Here is a 19,195-nt window from a genome sequence, read left to right as displayed (position 1 = left end):
TGGATTAGGTTGCTTTTTGTCTCTTTTTTCATTCTTTTTTTGTCTTTTTCTTCCTATTACCAAAAAGTAAATATGAGGATTTGGGAATATGTTTTTTAGGGTTTTTACATGAAAATATTTGCATCCTTTTGAAAATTTAACACACAAAAAAAAGTTTGCACGCTTTGTTCTTTTTTCACTTTTCTCCTTTTTATCAAAACAATAAAATAAAATCTTTTAAAGCATTATAAGTGTATTTGTGATTTGTGCATGATCTTCATCTGATAACATCTGAATTTTTCTGAACCTGATTAACTTAATAAGTCTTGATTGGAACGTATTAGACTTAATGACCTGATTTCACGTGAGTAAACTTATAAGCTTGATTGAAACTAATTACAACTTATTTGAACTTGTTGAATCTGTAACTTATTATCTATAAAGTCCATGTAATTGATAAAAACTGCGTTTTTTAATGACATATATCTAGGGTTTAGATTGAATCTGTAACTTATTATCTATAAAGTCCATGTAATTGATAAAAACTGCGTTTTTTAATGACATATATCTAGGGTTTAGATTGAATCCCATCCACGTCGTTATACCACAAGAATAAAACAACTCTTCCAACAATAACATATAAAGAAAAAAAAAACCAAGAGGAAAAGATATGTGAATGGAAAGATTTACACTATATTGAATAAGAAAAGTACCTAAAGTAACTTCTTTTTTTTCCCTTTTAGTAAGGGACACATAATGTGAAACTAACATTATTTAAGAAGGCATCATCAAAGGTAATTGAAATTTCATAGATTAAGAGAATAGAATGAACCCTAACATTATTTGAGGAGGCATGGATGGTTATTCGAATTTCCAATATTGTATTTGAAGATGTTATACTAGTCATAATTTCACTATGCATTTACAAGCAAACATACATTAATATCTAGGAAATGGAACACCTTTTTATCCAAAATGGTAGGTTGAGTCATTAAGCATAATCCTATACATTTAAGTGCATACATAATGGCATAATCTTATACTTTAAGTAGAAGACAAATGGACAATGGACATGCTAAACAACCAAAGTGAGCCATAGGCCCAAAAAACTTATAACGGGCCTATTATTGAAAAACATTAGCATTTTGGTGATGCATGTTAATCCATCTCTCCATAAACTAGGTTAGATGTTAATCTAATAAGATAATACTTCACCCGTTCATAAATAAACACCCTATTGCAACTAGAAACACACTACCTAGACCTAGTTATTGAACGGGACGAGTTAGGGTCGAAGCGGGACTGCGGGTCAAAACCAGAAGAGGACATAAAAAGACCACCTTGAAACAGGTTGATAATAGGCGGGTCAAAACGCATGTCAGTCAATACCGGGCTAGTAATCAGTGGACAAATAAACCAACAAGGAAAAATGAAAAAAGAAAGAGCTAAATGCGAGTACAATGAGTACAAAATTATATACTTTGTGTATAGTAATTTTTTTAACTTTCGCAACTACTTTAATTTATGAAATCACTAGGACATTAGTTTGACCATGTCCAATAAAACCCTTTTAATTTGACCTTAGCCCTACACCTTTTTGCATAGCCCCCGGGATTATTGAACGTAAATTTGTGATATCATATCCAATAACCAGGTCTAATATTACCTTTGTCCAAAATTCTAAATTAATAATTACCTTATTAAGAAGCATTAAGTTGTCCAAAGGGCTTACTAGTTCCTACCCGTTATTCTCCGGTTCTCCCCGATCCCCCTCGGGGAAAATTCTTACAAACGACGATCTGACAAAATCTTATTCGTTAAGAAAAAAACTAGTTAAACACTTAATAAAATTAGTGTTTACAAAAAAGTTCCTCAGCCCAAATCCATACATATTTTGGGCCTTTCCATGTACCACAGATCACAAAGGCCCAAATCCATACAACTTAACACACCCTAGACTACAAAATTATGCTCAAGCTTATTGACTCTGATTTCCTAAAGTTACATAAGAAAATAATCTAGTTCCCAGTGGTTCCGGGTAGGCATATGTGAACCACCGTCGACAACTAGAAACGATCTTCAAATGTCGGAAAAGTTCAGACAAATTTATCGCATGTTGCCTTCACGCAAGACATCGATCATATTGTAGATTTGTTTCGAAGCCTTGGATTGAACCTGTATGTACAATCGATTTTTAGTCCTAATAGGTTATACAACATCATCACATCCAATAAAAGAGAAACTGAACATAAGCAACCTATTTCCAAACCAGAAAAATTCCCAACACGAAATGTTCCCAACTTCAGAAGCTTAAACAATTACACTAAGTCACTAACAACTACGGAGTACATTAATCGGGTCATTGGATCCAAACTAGTAATCGGTACATATCCAAATAACATACTCCTATAACATCCCGGATTCCGTGCTTTCCCACCACGGAAAACACTCAGAGTTAAGCTTATTTCATCATAGCGAATTAGCACACCTATAATCTTTCTGATTCTCACCTATGTTCTAATAATATTCAACAGGAGCTTCCTATTTTTGTAATTAACTCCTAATTGGACCACCATCACCATCAACACCCTAAAAGGACAAAAAAAGCTCTTAACTAAGGCTCTGTCTGTTTTGACACAAAACACTTTTTCGGAAAATGATTTTCCCATTTTCTTTCGTTTGTTTTGTTAAGGGTGGAAAACAATTTTCCAAAAGGTGGAAAACCAACTTTCCATTTGAAAAGAAGGAATGCCACATTTTCCACTCCAATCCCTTACATTTCCTTTTCTTTCCTATCATTTCCTCTTCTATATTCTTTATCTTTTTAATTTTTCTTGTGAGAAAACAAACAAAGGAAAACTATTTTCCCTTGATGTTTTCCTTTGAAAATGTTTTCCGTTGAAAGAAACGGAGCCTGAAGTCTAAATATGTAGCCATTTAGGAGGTAAACCCCAACCGCAAGGATTAGATGGCCAGAAAAGGAGCACAATTTCCGTGTAACTGTGTAAGCCTACTTGATTATTAAACATTCATTTGTAACAAAGACATATTTCACCGATAAACGCCCCCTCATGTTTAAGAATAATATTGAAATAAAACCACCGTAACGTACATTCTTTTAACACCTTAAGGAGGGAAAAAAAATAAACAAAAGAAGCAAAAATCTACCTTCTTTGCTAGGAAAAGCACAGCATCGACAGTACCCTCAGCATATATAGAGCGTCCACACACGTTATGCTGAAATTCAAATGATACCCTGAAGCAGAGACGAAAAGTGGCAAAACTTATCAACTCTTTAGTAGAATATAAATTTAAAAGAGATGGATGAGATAGGTTTACGTTTGGTCGGGTGACGTTAGATGGTACATGTGGAATGCATGACCAGCAACATGCTCTTTCGGGACACCCACCATATCAACTTGCAGCTCAGGATCCCGTATTAGTTGTATCTAATAATATGAGCGATGGATAGAATAAAATTATCAGATAATGATCAAGCACAGTTGATGAAAACAGCAACCCAAAACACACGATGACATAAAGGTTTTACAGATGATGTTAGAATGATATGTTGCCTCTAACAGTTCCAGAGATAGTCTAAGATCATATTATACAATGTAAAAGAAATAAAGTTAAGAAAATAAATAGCTCTTACTATGAATTAGAAGTTAGTGATGGAAAGTTCTACAGAAATTCATAAAAATATGACCAATGAGTTGGCTTAGGGAAAATGCGGGCTCAGCAAGCATCCAGAACCGAACCCCTCTGTCCACAACTCACAAAGAAACACAGATATTCAATAAGATTAGGGTAGCAAACTACGCTACTGGCTTGTCACTTATCCTCCTCCTACTATGTCTTCCAAGGTCAAAACGTAAATATTTCCAAACAACTCACTCCAAAAAAAGAAGGCAAAACACTCCCCACATCCATAACAGCACAGAAAAATAGGTCAGAAAGAAGTTCAAGATTGAATCAGATGCAATAAGTGAATATGTAATTTGTCATAACAAGTACAATTCTTCAATAAGCCTACAAAAAGAGGTGTAAGCAGTCACATTTATGTATTATCAGATATACTAATTTCTCATTGTGCAGTAATATCAGAAAGATGATTTGTATTATCAGATCATATAGTAATTCTAAGAATATTGAACAGTAAATTGACATAAGTAAGTTTCATTCCACCATGATACTTGACCAGTGTAATTAACTAAAAGTGTATACAAGAGAAACCTACCTGATCCATATCAAAGTCTACTCCAAGTTTTTGAAAGCATGAGATAACCGCCTTAGCTGTCCCAGACGCATCCTTTTTGTTGGATTGATGAGACTCCATGACCTTCAAAACACAGGGTATCCGTCATATCTAATACTTAGCAAATAATTCATGTCATTATCTAACCAAAGTTTATGAAGTGGAAGCAGCAGAATCAAACTAATATATGGTGGACAAGTACGTAAGTATGCTCAATCATACATCAGTTGAAAGATGTGACATTGCTTGAATAAGATCTCTCAGAAAAAGGTTGCACAAGATAATGCATGATCGTAGTTGTACGACTACTGAAGCAGAAGTATCCACAAATCAAATGCAGCAATCAAATTTATATCCATGTTAGAGAATTCGAATTTATCACAAATGAGTTTACCAAACATGCACATATACTGTCTACTCCATCCAAACAGCTGTCGGAACTTTCTTGCCAGAAGCGCTGAAACAAGTTCATAAAGAATTATGCATCACAAAGGGCATGAAGGAGAGGAAGTACCTGGAGAGAATATCCTGAAAAGGCTCCAGGGAATTGCTCAGACATAATTTCCATAGCTGCAAGAAATGCCACAACCTTAAACAGCCAAGGGTTCAGGTATTTAGTGAATAGAACTACAATAAATATCTTGAAACTGGCTTAGGCTACAGGACTACAGATGAAACACCTGCTTTCCCATCTGGGGAGATATGACAGCATAATTTTTCGATTCCTCCACAGTCTTATGAAGTCTCTCCCTGTCTCCACCAGTCGTTCCAATCACAAAAGGCACCCCAATTTTGCAATACAACTCTGCATTGTCTGCAGACCATATAATCCAAAATGATCAACCAACTATAAGGGAATTCCAAGAATAGAATCATAATCGATTACTTCGCTAACAAGATGACGAACAAAGAGCCCTTTTTACAGCCCCTCCCCGTCACCACAAAACTTTAAAAGCGTCAGCAACTTGGAGTCCAGCAACAACAAAGCCACAGTATTTTTTATCTATACTGGTTGCACTAGGCTGGAGTTACATGGATTTTTTTATTTTGGCATTCTGTTTTTCTGCATCTATCTCTACTGCTGTCCAACAATTTTTTTTTGGTTATCTACAGAAAAATAAAAGGGTAGACCTTGGCTTGTAAGTTTTATGGGCCACATCCACCTAATGATGAGAAAACCTAAAGGAGAAACACAGCCTCACCCTGAAAGAATAGAGACACAATAACACCCCCCCCCCCCCCCAACCCCACAAAAAAGGAACATAAATATGTACACAAATACATGTAAGCGTCATTACAGTAAATATTTCGAGGACAAAATGAAGAATATGAATGAAATAAACATACAAAGTACTCAGCAGAAAGTGAAAAACTCACTTCTATGTAGTGATAAAACAAAAATACGAGCAAGATACCACATCAAAAAATATCAGTAGTTACAAGATTATTATTTAAAGTGGTAAAATGCAAAATTCAAATTCTTCATTTTAAAATTCAATAATACAGCATAGAACTGAAGAAATGAAGTGCTGTGCATCAGATGATGTCCATAATGATTGATAAGTGGTGGTCAACAGTCAAGCATCCATATTGAAGGTGTAAACCTTTTATCTACAACCAGTTACTTATGACGGGGGTTTCTTAGGTTTCCTAATATCAAGCTAAAAGGCTGAAAATCTCAACTATTGAACAGTTGCACCCCATTTATTATCTCAAGCAAAAAGGAACTGAGTTAAGTTATTAGGTTTCATTTGTTCTACGTACCATTAACTGCAGTAGGCACTGTGTAGTCTACCACAATCAGCTCTGGATATTCATGATAGACGGAGGCAAGGATATCTTCTCTTTCTGAAGGACTGTGGACCTGAATTTCTTTACCCCCCACTTGGACAGACTGTCCACTTTCCTCTTGAGCACCAAATGATACAGGAACAATATGAAGGCCAGCATTAGATGCCGCTTCAATAACTGCTTTCCCCATTTTTCCCATGCAACTATTGACCTATAACAAAGAAGCACATAGTACAAACTTTCTGAGAAATGTTACATTAAACAGAACCATGATGTTACAACCATGAAATCCACATCACAGTGACAAGACATCTCTGATAACAGCATATACAAGTGCAGAGCAGTGACCTGTGCTTCTATCAACATCTGCCCCATAATAAAGGATATTAATATTTGGTTTCATTCAGCAGCTCCCAAAATATAATCAGTAGTTCACCTCTAATTGTTATAAGTATTTGTTTCAAGCAGATAAGGATTATTAGAAGACTTGTATGGATACTTATTTTTGAAGTTATTCACCCAAAGTATAGTTTTGATGCGAAAAAGTAAACACCTTTTGAAATCCAGGACACATTACAAGTGTTGTGAGGAAGGTTATAATCTATTGTAGACCATTTTACCTCAGCTAGTTTCTCACAAGTGCAAGTGGACACCCCACAAATAAACAGGTATCAGAACTGGTCTGACTTCAACATCTCCCTTTAACATTTAGGGATTGTTAGATAAGAATAAAGCTAACTTCAAAAAATGAAGGTTGTATCCTAGGATCAGCCAAGCAAAGGCGAGACTCAAAGTTTAAGGAGCCATTTCAGTTATAGCCATGAAATGACAGATGCTTAGGTAATAAAAGAGAAGAACAAAAAGAAATTGTAGGGAAAAGTTGAAAATGGTGCACCCTTTATTTCCATCAATTGTTGTCACATTCAAGTTATTCAACCATAACACCTAAACACAGTAAGAGTCTTAGACAGTACTTTTTTCTCTCCTTTTCTTCCTTAATTATACTACTCTCCTTTCTTCCTTAATTACACTACGGAGTAGATTACAATGTGCTGCTTGAAAAGCACAGAGAACTCCCTGAATATAGCCAATTTCAATCTCAGCACCCAAATGCCTTCACTATCCTTCCATGTTTTATCAGAGCATAACTATAATCTACTAGCACGGGAAAGTGACGGGCATATATAACCCAATTCTAGATAAACCTAAAAGAAACAAAGCATTTCCAGTGAAAGTTAGTAAAACCCATACGTAAAATCTCCCTGTCTCCCTTAATCCCAAATTCGCTTGAAACTCGTTAATTCTAACCATTAATTCCTCGAACAATATATCTATTTACGACATGAACACACTCTAACGTGATCCAATTCAACATGTAAGTACAAGAATTCACGAATTGAAGAGCAAACAATTCAAAAAAAAAAAACAGTAAAGGATGTTAATACCAAAATGGGCAATCCAATATCTTTGGACTTGATGGAGAGATTTTCGACATTCTGGGCAGGGCTGCTTGACATTACTGCTGAAACAAACGATCTACGCCCGTTTTGAAACCCTGATTTCCCAACTCTACTCCCAGAAAAACCCCCAAATTTGCACTGCGAAGAAATGCTCACATTCCCCGGAACTTTTACAACAAATGCCATTTTATACAATTATCTGCGCCAAATAAAAGAAACCCAATTAGTAAAAACGCAATCTTAATTACTCCATGACAATTACAGATAATGCATACGATGGAAATGCCTATATATCGTTCAATATCAACACGGGCACAACACAAAAAGTTAAAATTTTAAACCCTAAGTTAGTTTATCATGGACTTACCTTAGAAAGAAGAAGATAATAAGATTCCGGCAACGCCGCACCGGAAACAATGAGGGGTTTCGGAAGTTTGAAGCAAGCTGAGAGGAGTGTGACTGTGTGAGAGTGTTTTCCAGAGGTTGAGATTCTTGGGAATGCACTACGCCAGGAAAATAGTGGGTCGGGTTTAGGTAGGTGGCCAAGGTGGGTTAAAAAACCCGTCTGAAATCTGGATCAGAAAAATAGGCGGGGTGTCGGGTTTTCGGATTTTGAAAACTTTGGCCATGAAATTTTTGTTAGATTCGTATAGAATTAGAGATATTTACCTTTTAAGTCGTGTCTTATAGACTACGAAAAATCAAAAGGGTCCATTTTTTAGGGACAGAGGAGGTAACTACTTATATGTCTGGTTAGAAAAAAATATTGATAAACCGCTAACAAAGCCCCATTTTAAGTGTTTGATTTGGTATTTGATATGTAATGTGGTTTGATTTAGAAAATTGTCAAACCATACTTTAATGGTTTGGTTTGGATTTTTGGGTTGGAAGACAGTGTTGTAACAACAAAGAGCAATTGATATTGATTGTGCATTACGAGGGCATTGCAAATTACAAATATAGAAAGGGAGATTTAGAAGAGAGATTTAAACATATGACTTATTGTACACCGCCTTCTCACTATTACAAGGTCAAAACCTCACTAGTAAAAAAATGATTATGTTAATTTGTAAATGAAGTAGTTATTGCTCCTAAAAAATTGCGTTATAATGCTACGGAGTATATAGCATAAATGGGTGTTTCTATTGTTTGTCACATACCTATGGTTCTCACATATCTTTCCTCACCCACTGTTATCACGGAATACATTATTAATCTAACTAGAAAACAAATTTACCCATTCATTTGTTTTTAAGGATACCTAATTCTTAACAAAGTAAATAAATACATTCGGGACAATCTTTTAGGGACGGATAGAGTAATGATTTTAGTTTCTCGAGGAAGAGAAACCCCTCCCTAGTCTCCCTTTGGCCTTTGCTGTTTCGGGTCCCCCCTTATCCACGAGATCGATCCACCTACCGAAAACGACACCACGAGATCGATCCACGTACCGGAATTATGTCCTCTTTTAATAGTAATACAACAAATAAAACAATAACCCATGAATAACAGTTCAAAATACAGTAATGCATACAGGTTCCTAGTTTCCTACATTTACATTCTTGACAAAGTCCCAACATTATTACTATAAGAAAGTTCCAAATTATGACCAGATCTTACCACAGAAGAATCTGATGCTAGTTAGACAGTGGCGTAGCATACATACCATTACAACCAAATTACAAAGTCTTCAACCAACCATACTCATCACAATCATAAAACTCGAACCAAATCAGAAAAGCAAGTTAAAGCAACATGAAAAACCAGCAGCTTCCCGCCCATCATCGTTACCCAAGACGGATGGAAAACGAAAAGTTATCCGTTGCTGTCATAATACTATCTTATGCCATCCTCCTCGCCGTAACCTACAGCTTAGGCTATCTAGTCGGTTCGTCTTTCAGCATCAAAGACATCACGACTTTCGTGATCTCCAAAACATCAGCCTCCGGTCAACGTATCGTTCCATTGTCATTTGAGCCTCTGCAAAACAAGCTTGCAACACATTCCGCTGAACCGGTGTCCTCTGTACTCGTTCGCCGGACAGTTATTGATCGGGTTTATAATGGCACATCTCCCTATGAAGACTTCATCCCACCAAGAATTACCTCATCTTCCCTACCAAGGAAAATCAAAGGGTGGGGGCTCATCTGAGGTGATTTACAAGAGATAGAGCTGGTAAAAACTGACCCAATCCACCAACCTAACCCGAACCCAACCCAATAATAAAGGGTTGGGTTAAGACTTTCAACCCGTTTAATTAAATGGGTCAACCCAACCCAACCCGTTTAATTAAATGGGTTGGGTCAAGTTGAAAATTCAACTTGAAAACAACTCGTTTAAGTTCAAGCAAGTATGTAATGTAGATTTGTACAATGTTATTTGAAAGATTTATTTTCATTTACGTTGAATAATTATTTGACGTTTTGATTCATGTCAAATGCATATTGGAGTATTAGTTTTGTCTAGTAGATTTGCCTCAAAAAAATCACACCGCAACTATATATTCAACTCAATTTACACTTAAAAGAGAAAAACAACCTAAACAGGTCAACTTCACGCCAACCCGTTTATATTCGGCTCGGGTTGGGTTGAGAATCTCAACCCGTTTAAGTAAACAGGTCGGGTTGGGTTGAAAATATCTCAACCCGTTTATAAATGGGTCGACCTGATTTCGACCCAACCCAACCCATTGTCAGCTCTTACAAGAGACTACTCCAGAGAGTTCGGCCGAAGACCATAATCAAGTTCAGTATCTTACATGGCCAACCTGACGAGTCAACTAGGCTTAGAGACGCAGATCCTCTGCCTAGATGAATTTCCTAACAGGCCGGTATTCCGAGACCTGTTTGAAGACACAGCTATGCCTTATGGTGATATTATGATTCTAAATCAGTTCACTGGAAACGTGATTTCTCGAATTGCAACAGAATCCATATTGCCTATACACCTTTCAACTGATGCTACTTCAGCAAAGCTATGTGAATGGGGAATCTATGGTGACTTAATCCAGGCTGAGCTAATGCATGCTTAAATGCATGAACTATGAAGCAGCACTTAAATGCAACAAGACCATCCAAAGATTTCTGTACAGTTCAAAATACCAAATCAAAATGATAGTGACACGATTAATTCTAATTAGAAGGTGTAGGGCAATCTATACTTTTGTATTACTTTGTTGTAAATTTGATAGTGACACGAATCACGATTAATTCTAAACACAAGGTTTGCTGTGGAAGTACTTCAAGGCTATTCTGCATGTGCTTCAATAAGATCAGTACACAGGAATCATTACGGACTCAGGCTTCCATCAAAAGGCAGCCACAGGATGACAGAAGAAGATGCTACTATCTATTACAAGTATGTTTTATAATTTTATATAGTTTTTGTGTAATAGCTACTAGTCTACTACAGCTCAGTGTAATGGTTGTTTTAGTTTTTAGTTTTAGGATGTAATTTTATTTTCAGTTTATTCAAGTTTCAATCGATGTCAAAAAAAGAAAAGAAAAAGGCAGCTACGAGAAAGATATAAATAGGGAAGTAGACTCAGTGCAAGGGAAAGGCATCGTGAAAATTAGATCTTGGCATTGAGAGAAAAATGCAAACATTACTCGCAACATCAACAAATATACCATGACCTCCAGGATGAAGCTGAATTAACAAATAAAAGCCTTACCAAGATTTGATGAGAAAAATTCTTAAAAATACAAGGCAAGAAACGATGGAGCCCCCAAATAGGGAAGCTTGAAGCAATAGTCTCCTCCTCCCAGGACTCAAACCAGTTACATAAAAAGAGCTTGCCTCCAGGATTGATTCACCATCGAGACCGTAGACCTGATAAATACAGAACACCGTAATTTCAGTAACCACTGTTCACTGTCATACACGACTTGATCATCAAGTTAGACAGAAGAGCAATTATCATCAAGATCAGAGTTGAATCAGACTGTATTTTGACATTAGATTGACCAATTACATGGGGAGAACTGGAAATTGAAATCCCCCTTATTCAGTCCTTACTCCTTAGGATAAGGCAAGTCAGCAGTCTCGAATATGTATACAACACAAACTTGCTAAGGGAATAGGACGTACAAACTTTTGGAAACGAACTATTTTTTACAAAACTAAAAACAAAACAGGCCCCGTTTGGTATCGTTTTTTGTTTCCACTTTTCTGTTTTTTACAAAACTAAAAACCAAAATATGAAAACCACAAAAAGTAGCTTCCAGTTTTTTGTTGTCAGTTTTCAAAATCAACATGATTACTACAAGTATAACCATTTTTTATTTCATGATTCAATCTAAATCATATGACTTTCAAAATCAAAAAACCAAAAACTGGAAACTTACAGTGTTATCGAACGAGCCATAATTACTTATGAGTGCCATGGAATCATTATTAACAAGAAGGGAGTGCTACTTTCACTCCCTTAGATATTCCTCACCAAGTCACCTTTGCTAGATGCCACAAATTAAGCCACGTTAACTGTATTAAAAGTTTGCAGAGTCCACCTTTTAAAAATTTACTTAGATGGAGCAATGACATGGCTTTAATGTACAAAAGCACTTGCCGCAGCAAACCAATTTTTTTCATCTAAAAAGTGAGCCTAGCAACATGATTAGTGCATTTATCAGTACAATAATCTATAGATTGCTGAAGTCACTTTCCTAAAAGATTATTGGACCAACAAATTCCTGTGGCAGCAATACATTTCAAGACTAGTAGACTGTAGACTACCCAAAAACACGTTATTCCTCCACTGTGATATGAACAAGATGAGCGTTGTATCTCAAGATAAAAGTTAAAGATACTTGTACATGTTGAGACACCCCTAACACAGTGAATAATTTCAATAAAAATATGCAATACCACTGAACATACCGGAAGGCTGTTGAGGAGGGCCAATGCCACTGACACTTGGAAGGTGCACGCAAAAAGCTTCTCTAACATATCTGCTAAATATGCGCCAAAAGGGGAAGCGAAACGTGGTTGAAATGATGTCATACTCACTGAACGTGCCATGGAAATCACATCACCAACAAAAAGGAAAGTCTTGTGACAGTTATCCCCAGAATCAGAACTCTCCACAGCAGTCAGGTTATTTTCAAGTTTCATGCACTGAAGAGAATAAGGGCTTCTATACATGATTTCAACCCACACAACACCAGACATTTGAACTGGTGACAAGCACAGCTCATTCTGCAAAAACAAAAACGAAATTAAAGGGGGAAAAAGAAGAACCATTTCAGATGTGAAATGTTAGATACTTAGACCTATGTTAAACCAAGTCTATCAAAAAAATCAAGTCACGTGTGTTACACAGTAGGCAAGTTCTGCATAGGTCATGATGTATGGTAGTGCAGTCACAAACCCAACTCGATGTTGTAGACCACATAATGCGAGCAATTTATCCAAAAAATAAAATTAACAGTTAAGAAAGGAAAACCAAATGAAAAGGTCTACCTCTGAACATATGCAGCTACTTCTACTATCACCGGTTGTCCACAAGCTTCCACAACTATTAAGCTTGACAATATCAGCAGAATTGAGACAGTATCCATTGTTATTAATTCTCTGAATATCATATGCCTCTTTGTTGGAAGAATGAGCACTTGAGTCAAAACAGGGAACAGATACAAAAGCAAAGTGTTCATCAGGACAAGTAGACTGGTTACTCATCAAGAGAACAGTTACACTTTTCTCCACCAAAGAACTTGGGACACAATAAGTTCTCCTATTAACAGTTAGCAATCCTTGCATAACCTTGGACTCAGAGTTCATCAACGTCTGCTTTTCCAGAGAAATTGCCATTTCTACCCAATCTTGTGCATTGTGAATCTTAATTCCATCCAATGACACAATGACATCACCAGGAGATAGGTAACCAGACACGGGTGAGTTTCCAGAGATACCTAATACCTGCACTCAGATTATATATGCAAGTCTAATAAGTAACTCATTATCACGTTGCTTAAATCGATATATGTACAAATAGATTAAGAGTGTACTATTACCATCGGCCCTTCCCCGTGAATGTAGAAAGGAGAAAGAATATTAGGCAATAGCAGCAATAGCAATCCACAGGCTGCACAAAACTTGACAAAGAGTCCAGGTAGTTAGATCTCTAAGTAAGCCACATGGCTGATCTCATGAAATAACTTCCAGTTCACATAAATGTATTAGCTACAACTGGCCAACCAAGCTGTTTAAGAAAAGTTGTTTTCTAGATAAAAGGAAGGAAAAAATAAACTGAACAAACTCACCACAGCATTGTGCCAGATACCAGCACAATATATACGAAGGGCAGTAGAGCGTGGCTTAGCATGCAGTAACTCGTAATTAAATGCAACCAATGCCCCTGGAAACAGAACAGCTAGAAATATGGCAATATACTCCAGCTGTATTCCTTCACTGCTTCCCGTTTAAGAGGTCCCTAGAGCGGCAAAAATGAGAAGGTAGCTCTACAGAAATGAAATCAGAATTGATGGTTCATACGAATAACGCTTTCTATATTAACTCATTCAAATGTGTAATACCAGTGGAAAATAAAAGCAAAAACAAGAACTATAACAAATAGCTGTAGGAAAAGTCCGTTTGTTTCATTGTTTGTGTACCGTAATGCCCTAATTTATTTTCCCTCACCCCCCCCCCCCCCCCCACCCCCCCAGTTCCAAATTATATGATTGCTTTGAAATTTCTGACAATCTATGCTTCAGATTTTGTCACTCATAACACTGTGAGCCAAATTCCAAAATGTCCAAAGTTTTAATAGTGGGCAGAGAAAAGAACATTATGAGTTTTCAGTTTTTCACTGCTCTTTTTATTACCTCTTATTTCATCATCATAGTCCCAATTCAAAATAAATAAATGCTAATAAAATGGTTTGTAATGATCAATGTTAACAGACTAACGGGAACACCATTGATTGTATTAAGTAAAAATGGTTGTTAAGGAGAATGAATTTAAAATGGACCAAAACAGAAGTAGAATAGTCAAAGTGAAATGGAAGAAAAACTTTTAGCATAACTTCCTATGCAGGACAAAAAAGTCTGACAGTAGGGTACAGATACCGAGAAAGTAATCGGGAAACATGTTGAATCTTTTAACTTTGCTTAATATATACTCAGTACATCAAATTGGCTCTAACCTAAATGCAAAAAACAGGTCTAGACTTCAGGATATCACACTACTGTAATTTTACTTAAAACCAGGGCAAATGACCTCAAATAGACGATAGCATACTATAATAGAATCTGAGACTTTGAGCTATATCCAATCTAAATACTTATGAATACATGACCAAATAACACGTATAAAAAGTTTCAAATCAATCGTTATTCATTCCACACTTCCTCCTAGGCACCTACAATGAGTATATCATGCCAAAATACAACCTCGGATTGGAAAACAGAAGCTAATTAGGTTACAACAAGGAGGCTGATTGAAGCTCAAGGCTTTTAGGCAAACGGAACAATTGTAATAGACATAGAGCTACCACAATTCATTGAAGTAGCAAGTTTTGCACGATGAGCCCTGGTTTCTTAGTAAGTTATCAGAGATTCTTACGATGGGACCTAATTGGTTTCTTAGTTATATCCTCAGTCATTGATATATCAAGGCAAATTTGTGGGAAAAAAAACGTGTACACACAAAATTTGTGAGGTAACACCTTATATAATTTTTTTTGTGAGAAGAGTACTTTATAAGCTCTTTTATTAAAAACAACACCTTTTTGCCAGAATCCGGCCTTTAAGTCAAACTTCCGACAGCTGACCTTTATTTTCTCCCTTTATGGGCACGTGGAGTACAATCTCTTTCAATGTTTTTCTTTGTTCTTCTCATCTTCTTCTCCTGCCCTCTGATCTTCTCACCTTCTTCCCATGAATCCTATCCCTCTCATTGGAATCATGACTACATGAATTCTCTACTCTAGTTTCTCCCTCTGAATTAAACTTTTTATTATGTTCTTCTTCCCCTACCTCCCTCTCTGTATCTCTTTCTCTGATGCTGGGTCTCAAATCAGACCCCAAACGTGCCGTGGACAAAAACCCTTCAACAAAAATGACGTCAACATAATATCCCAAAAAGCGGCATCAACGTGATCTTTATTACCAAATGCATCTCCAGTTCTCCACCATATCCAAATACCCAAATTCCACTCGGGAATTCACTGCATTTTTGCAGCGACAATAACAATTAGGGGAGTACCAAATCCAAAATATTGAAAAACTTCATTTGAGAATAATGGGCCTTGTGATGTTTGTGATAAGAAAAAAATTCCTCTATACTATGTCGGTCCATTTTCTATTGCTTTTTATTTTAGGGTACAAAAACAAATTTGTTTTTCCATTGATTTTTGGTTTTTGGTGGAGGAGAATCAATAAGCAACATTAGGTACACGAACAATATAATTCCTTTGCAGTAGTAATGGGGTTTTGGGGAAAGTTAAGTGTTAAGTAGGCAGAAGGAGGTAGAGGAAGAAGATGAGATGAAGGAAAGAGGGGAGAGCGTGAGGGGAAACAAAACCAGAAAGTGTACTTCCCGCACTAAAGAGTAAAGAAGAGAAAAGTAACAGAGGTCTACTGTCGGAAGTTTGACTTTATGGCCGGATTCCGGTGAAAAGGAGTTGCTTTTAATAAAAGATGTATTATAACTTACAAGGTTCTTTCTCACAATATTTTTTATAGGAGCACAAACTGTTTGTTTTGAAATAAATTTTTTGATAAATTTGTCATATTTTAATTCCTTTGTAGTAATAAATCAAATACTTCATTGAATTTTAGTTGTAGCTCCACGTTTGATTCCTTTTTTGTTCAATTTTTTTTTTGGGTGCCCCTTTCAAGGCCAGCCAACCTAAAAACCCACTAACTCCACACGATAACCCCAACAGACCAAAGCTCACCACATTGGATAATAACAAGCCGAACCCCAAGTCTAGAACTGCTTTGCACCACATTCATGTTAGTCGTCGTACCAAAAGTTCCGAATCTTGCAAAGTTAATTTCACCTCAAAGAGGAGATGATATAATCAGAGAGCAACCAATGTCTCTATGGAAAAGTTAAGTAATATTGTAGCATGGATTAAGAGATGGTATATCAAGTTTGAACTATTACCCTGTGTATCTTAAAAAGGAAAAAGTAAAGACCACAGCGAAAGGAAGTTGAAATGATTACAGAAGCAGACAAACATATACCAAACATAAGAGATCCATGTCACTTAAATATTTCTTTCTTTGTTACCTTATGATATGCATAGAAGTAATAGCATGCACCTTTTACATGCATATACGTTGGTCTAAATTTTGTTTCATGAAACTTTAGTTTCACCCCTCAAAAAAAAAACCTTTACTTTCAAACTTCAGGTGTACTATCAACTAGCTGATCTTCGAGCCTAGATATCGAATCTCACATTGCATCTTTCACAATGAGAATTATATTTAAACCAAAACAGCGACAAGGGAAAGAGAGCTGACCTTGCAGCAGCAACAGCATGTCCAAATTCATGCACTGCTACAGATATCAAAGTGGAAACTACCAAATATACAACATTGGTAAGAGACATCGTAAAGCCAAAAACCTGCAAAATAGAAAAGGCATGTAACGCAATCAATAAGATATCACCGAATATACCTTTCCTGCATACCAGAAGTACATTCTTATAGCGTAGCATGGAGATGGAAATCAGTATCTAAGTATATACTTTTAGAATTGTTGGAAGAATGGTGGCAGGAAGGGAAGAGGCAGAAGCTCACCGTAGGGTTAACACCAATTAATAAGGAGCTAAAAAGATCAGTGATCTTATCGCTTCCATCAGATAGACATAAAGTAGCCACAGATTCCCAGATAAGAATCTACGCATGCATAAAAAAGACAAGGTTATGCATGAATCAAAAAAGGTGAACAAAGGAATATTTTATTTGTGTGTGTGTGTGTGGGGGGGGGGGGGGGGGGGGTGGGGGGGTAGTTTCTAACCATGGTGACTCCAAACAGCACAGTTAAAGTAAAACCAACACCCACGGCAAACCAAGCTCTCAAAAATCTGTAGAAGCAATCACCTTAAAGTTAAGCAACAATAGATAAAGGACATCCAACATAAGAAATACCAAAAGCTTCTGTTGCAGAAGATACTATGAAGAAGAAAAAACCTACAAAAACAACAAAAACTACAAAACCTAGAATTACAGCACGTGATTGTGACGTAGATGGGAGATTTCTTAGAATAATAGACGCCTGACAGACAGTTAGAGATTGATGCAACAAAGATAAACCTCCTAGCCAAAGATGGACGACATCAGGATGGCGCAATTTCTGGACACAGATATAGAAAGGGTGCTCCCACATCATGGACCAGTGGCCAACTATGGCTAGTTGGCTACAATGTTCACAATTACAACACAAATGCATTGGCTCTGTGAAAATTTTCTTTAAATAGGTCCCAATCTCTTTTTTGAAGTGTTCAAGATGTACAAATCTTATTCTGGGGAGTTACCAATTGATTATGCTATGGCTGAAATCCTGTATTCCTACCAACAACGACCTGGTTGAATTGGGAGAAGCTGAAACAACGAACAACGCCTAGGGAATCATTCACTCACTTGGTGATCGATTAAAACACGGGGTTTGGATCTTTTATCACATTGAGATGCTGACTTTTTTCGGGAAATCTCTAGCTAGGAGTGACGGAGATTGCATAAGAATGGGACAACTATTACACGAAGGACAACTTCGAGAATGGCCCTAAATGTTATTGTAGCCATTGAAAATTTGTAATGAAGCATTACTCCTGGTCTCAATGAATTACTCATCAAATTGGATGACTAGAAGTAACAAATTTCTCATCTTAAATTTTAGTTTTAACTTCAACAAAATTCGAATTCTTTTTTCCTTCCACAAAATATGAACAACAAAATCTCTAAATCACCATTAACAACAGGCTCCCGGACAAAATGATAATCAATTTAAATAGGTTTTCTGCGATCATGCTGTGCAGTTAGCTGGTAATCCATGAATAAGTAAAGAGCGCAATATGCAGTAAAGTAAAAGAGATTAAAATCAAAGATAAAGGTATTGCAAAAGATGACCTCGCGTATTTCTGCCCAAATTGGTAAATGGGTTCGTTGAAACGACAAAACTTAAGGTCGCAATACCTGCAAATTTTGGGAATCATACTCAAAGAAAAATCTAAATTGAATTCGCAGAAGTTGATTGGAAATTAGAACAATACACAACAAAAATTAACAAGGAAAAAGACGAAGATGATACCAGCAAGAAATGGTGTTGGAGAGGCGAGTAGAGCGCAAAGGTAAAATGGTCTGACCTCGAACTCTTGCTTGCCGTCTGAACCGTCTTCCTTCCATCACTGTAATCGTCACCTTCTCTCTCTGATTTTGCAGTTGAGAGTGGAGAATCGGCAGTTAGAACTTAGAAGTGAGTTATTGGAAATATGGAATGGATCAATGGAAGTGAAGATGGAATTGAGCCGGGCCGGGCCACGAAGACGTAGGCTTGGCCCTGGTTGTATTTGTTTGGTTAAAGCACGACAAGGTACGGTATGTCAAAGCACGTTAAAATTGAGTGAATTAGGCTTAGGTACGAATCGGTTTGGCTAAGGGCACGTGGATTTGGGTTGTGCATGTGCCGTATTTTTAAAATTTTAGACTCAAAATGACACATAACAAGTGGGCTTCACGTGGGACGGGAGTGTTCAGGC

At 36.7% G+C, this 19,195-nt stretch overlaps 2 protein-coding genes across 3 annotated transcripts; both read right to left on the bottom strand.

Moving 5' to 3' along the window:
- Positions 1–1,779: 1,779 nt before the first annotated feature.
- On the bottom strand, positions 1,780–8,014 carry LOC110782928 (4-hydroxy-tetrahydrodipicolinate reductase 2, chloroplastic). The gene is made up of 9 exons (XM_021987206.2): positions 7,856–8,014; positions 7,474–7,687; positions 6,002–6,239; positions 4,918–5,051; positions 4,752–4,826; positions 4,220–4,321; positions 3,319–3,428; positions 3,148–3,235; positions 1,780–2,154 (listed from the first exon to the last, which is right to left on the bottom strand). The coding sequence occupies exons 2-9, from the start codon at positions 7,672–7,674 to the stop codon at positions 2,086–2,088; spliced, it is 1,017 nt and encodes a 338-aa protein (XP_021842898.1). The 5' UTR covers positions 7,675–7,687; positions 7,856–8,014; the 3' UTR covers positions 1,780–2,085.
- A 961-nt stretch (positions 8,015–8,975) lies between these two features.
- Positions 8,976–18,940, bottom strand: LOC110782937 (membrane-bound transcription factor site-2 protease homolog). 2 transcript variants are annotated; one of them, XM_021987217.2, is made up of 11 exons: positions 18,748–18,940; positions 18,567–18,632; positions 17,458–17,524; positions 17,238–17,336; positions 16,959–17,062; positions 13,749–13,896; positions 13,500–13,580; positions 12,949–13,404; positions 12,367–12,684; positions 11,162–11,319; positions 8,976–9,603 (listed from the first exon to the last, which is right to left on the bottom strand). In XM_021987217.2, exons 1-11 carry the CDS (start codon positions 18,840–18,842, stop codon positions 9,564–9,566), a joined length of 1,632 nt encoding a protein of 543 aa, XP_021842909.1. In that variant the 5' UTR covers positions 18,843–18,940; the 3' UTR covers positions 8,976–9,563. The 2 variants fall into 2 exon arrangements, with proteins under 2 accessions (XP_021842909.1, XP_021842917.1); XM_021987225.2 differs by having other exon boundaries at positions 8,976–9,598.
- Positions 18,941–19,195: the final 255 nt, after the last annotated feature.

The sequence above is a fragment of the Spinacia oleracea genome, chromosome 5 (assembly GCF_020520425.1).
Source record: "Spinacia oleracea cultivar Varoflay chromosome 5, BTI_SOV_V1, whole genome shotgun sequence".
In the NCBI taxonomy this organism is placed as follows: Eukaryota; Viridiplantae; Streptophyta; class Magnoliopsida; order Caryophyllales; family Amaranthaceae; genus Spinacia; species Spinacia oleracea.
The sequence above is the reverse complement of the archived record's forward strand: the minus strand, read 5'-3'. Positions and strand labels throughout refer to the sequence as shown.

Bases quoted from the DNA above. Each gene is read 5' to 3' on its own strand.
- LOC110782928 (XM_021987206.2), bottom strand. From the start codon at position 7,674: ATGGCATTTGTTGTAAAAGTTCCGGGGAATGTGAGCATTTCTTCGCAG. The intron at 6,240-7,473 runs GTATTAACATCC...TCTTTGTTATAG, and splicing joins ATATTGGATTGCCCATTTTG to GTCAATAGTTGCATGGGAAA. The intron at 3,429-4,219 runs GTAGGTTTCTCT...TCATATTATTAG, and splicing joins TAGACTTTGATATGGATCAG to ATACAACTAATACGGGATCC.
- LOC110782937 (XM_021987217.2), bottom strand. From the start codon at position 18,842: ATGGAAGGAAGACGGTTCAGACGGCAAGCAAGAGTTCGAGGTCAGACC. The intron at 12,685-12,948 runs GTAGACCTTTTC...TTGTTTTTGCAG, and splicing joins GTAGCTGCATATGTTCAGAG to AATGAGCTGTGCTTGTCACC. The intron at 11,320-12,366 runs GTATGTTCAGTG...TGTATTTATCAG, and splicing joins CCCTCCTCAACAGCCTTCCG to GTCTACGGTCTCGATGGTGA.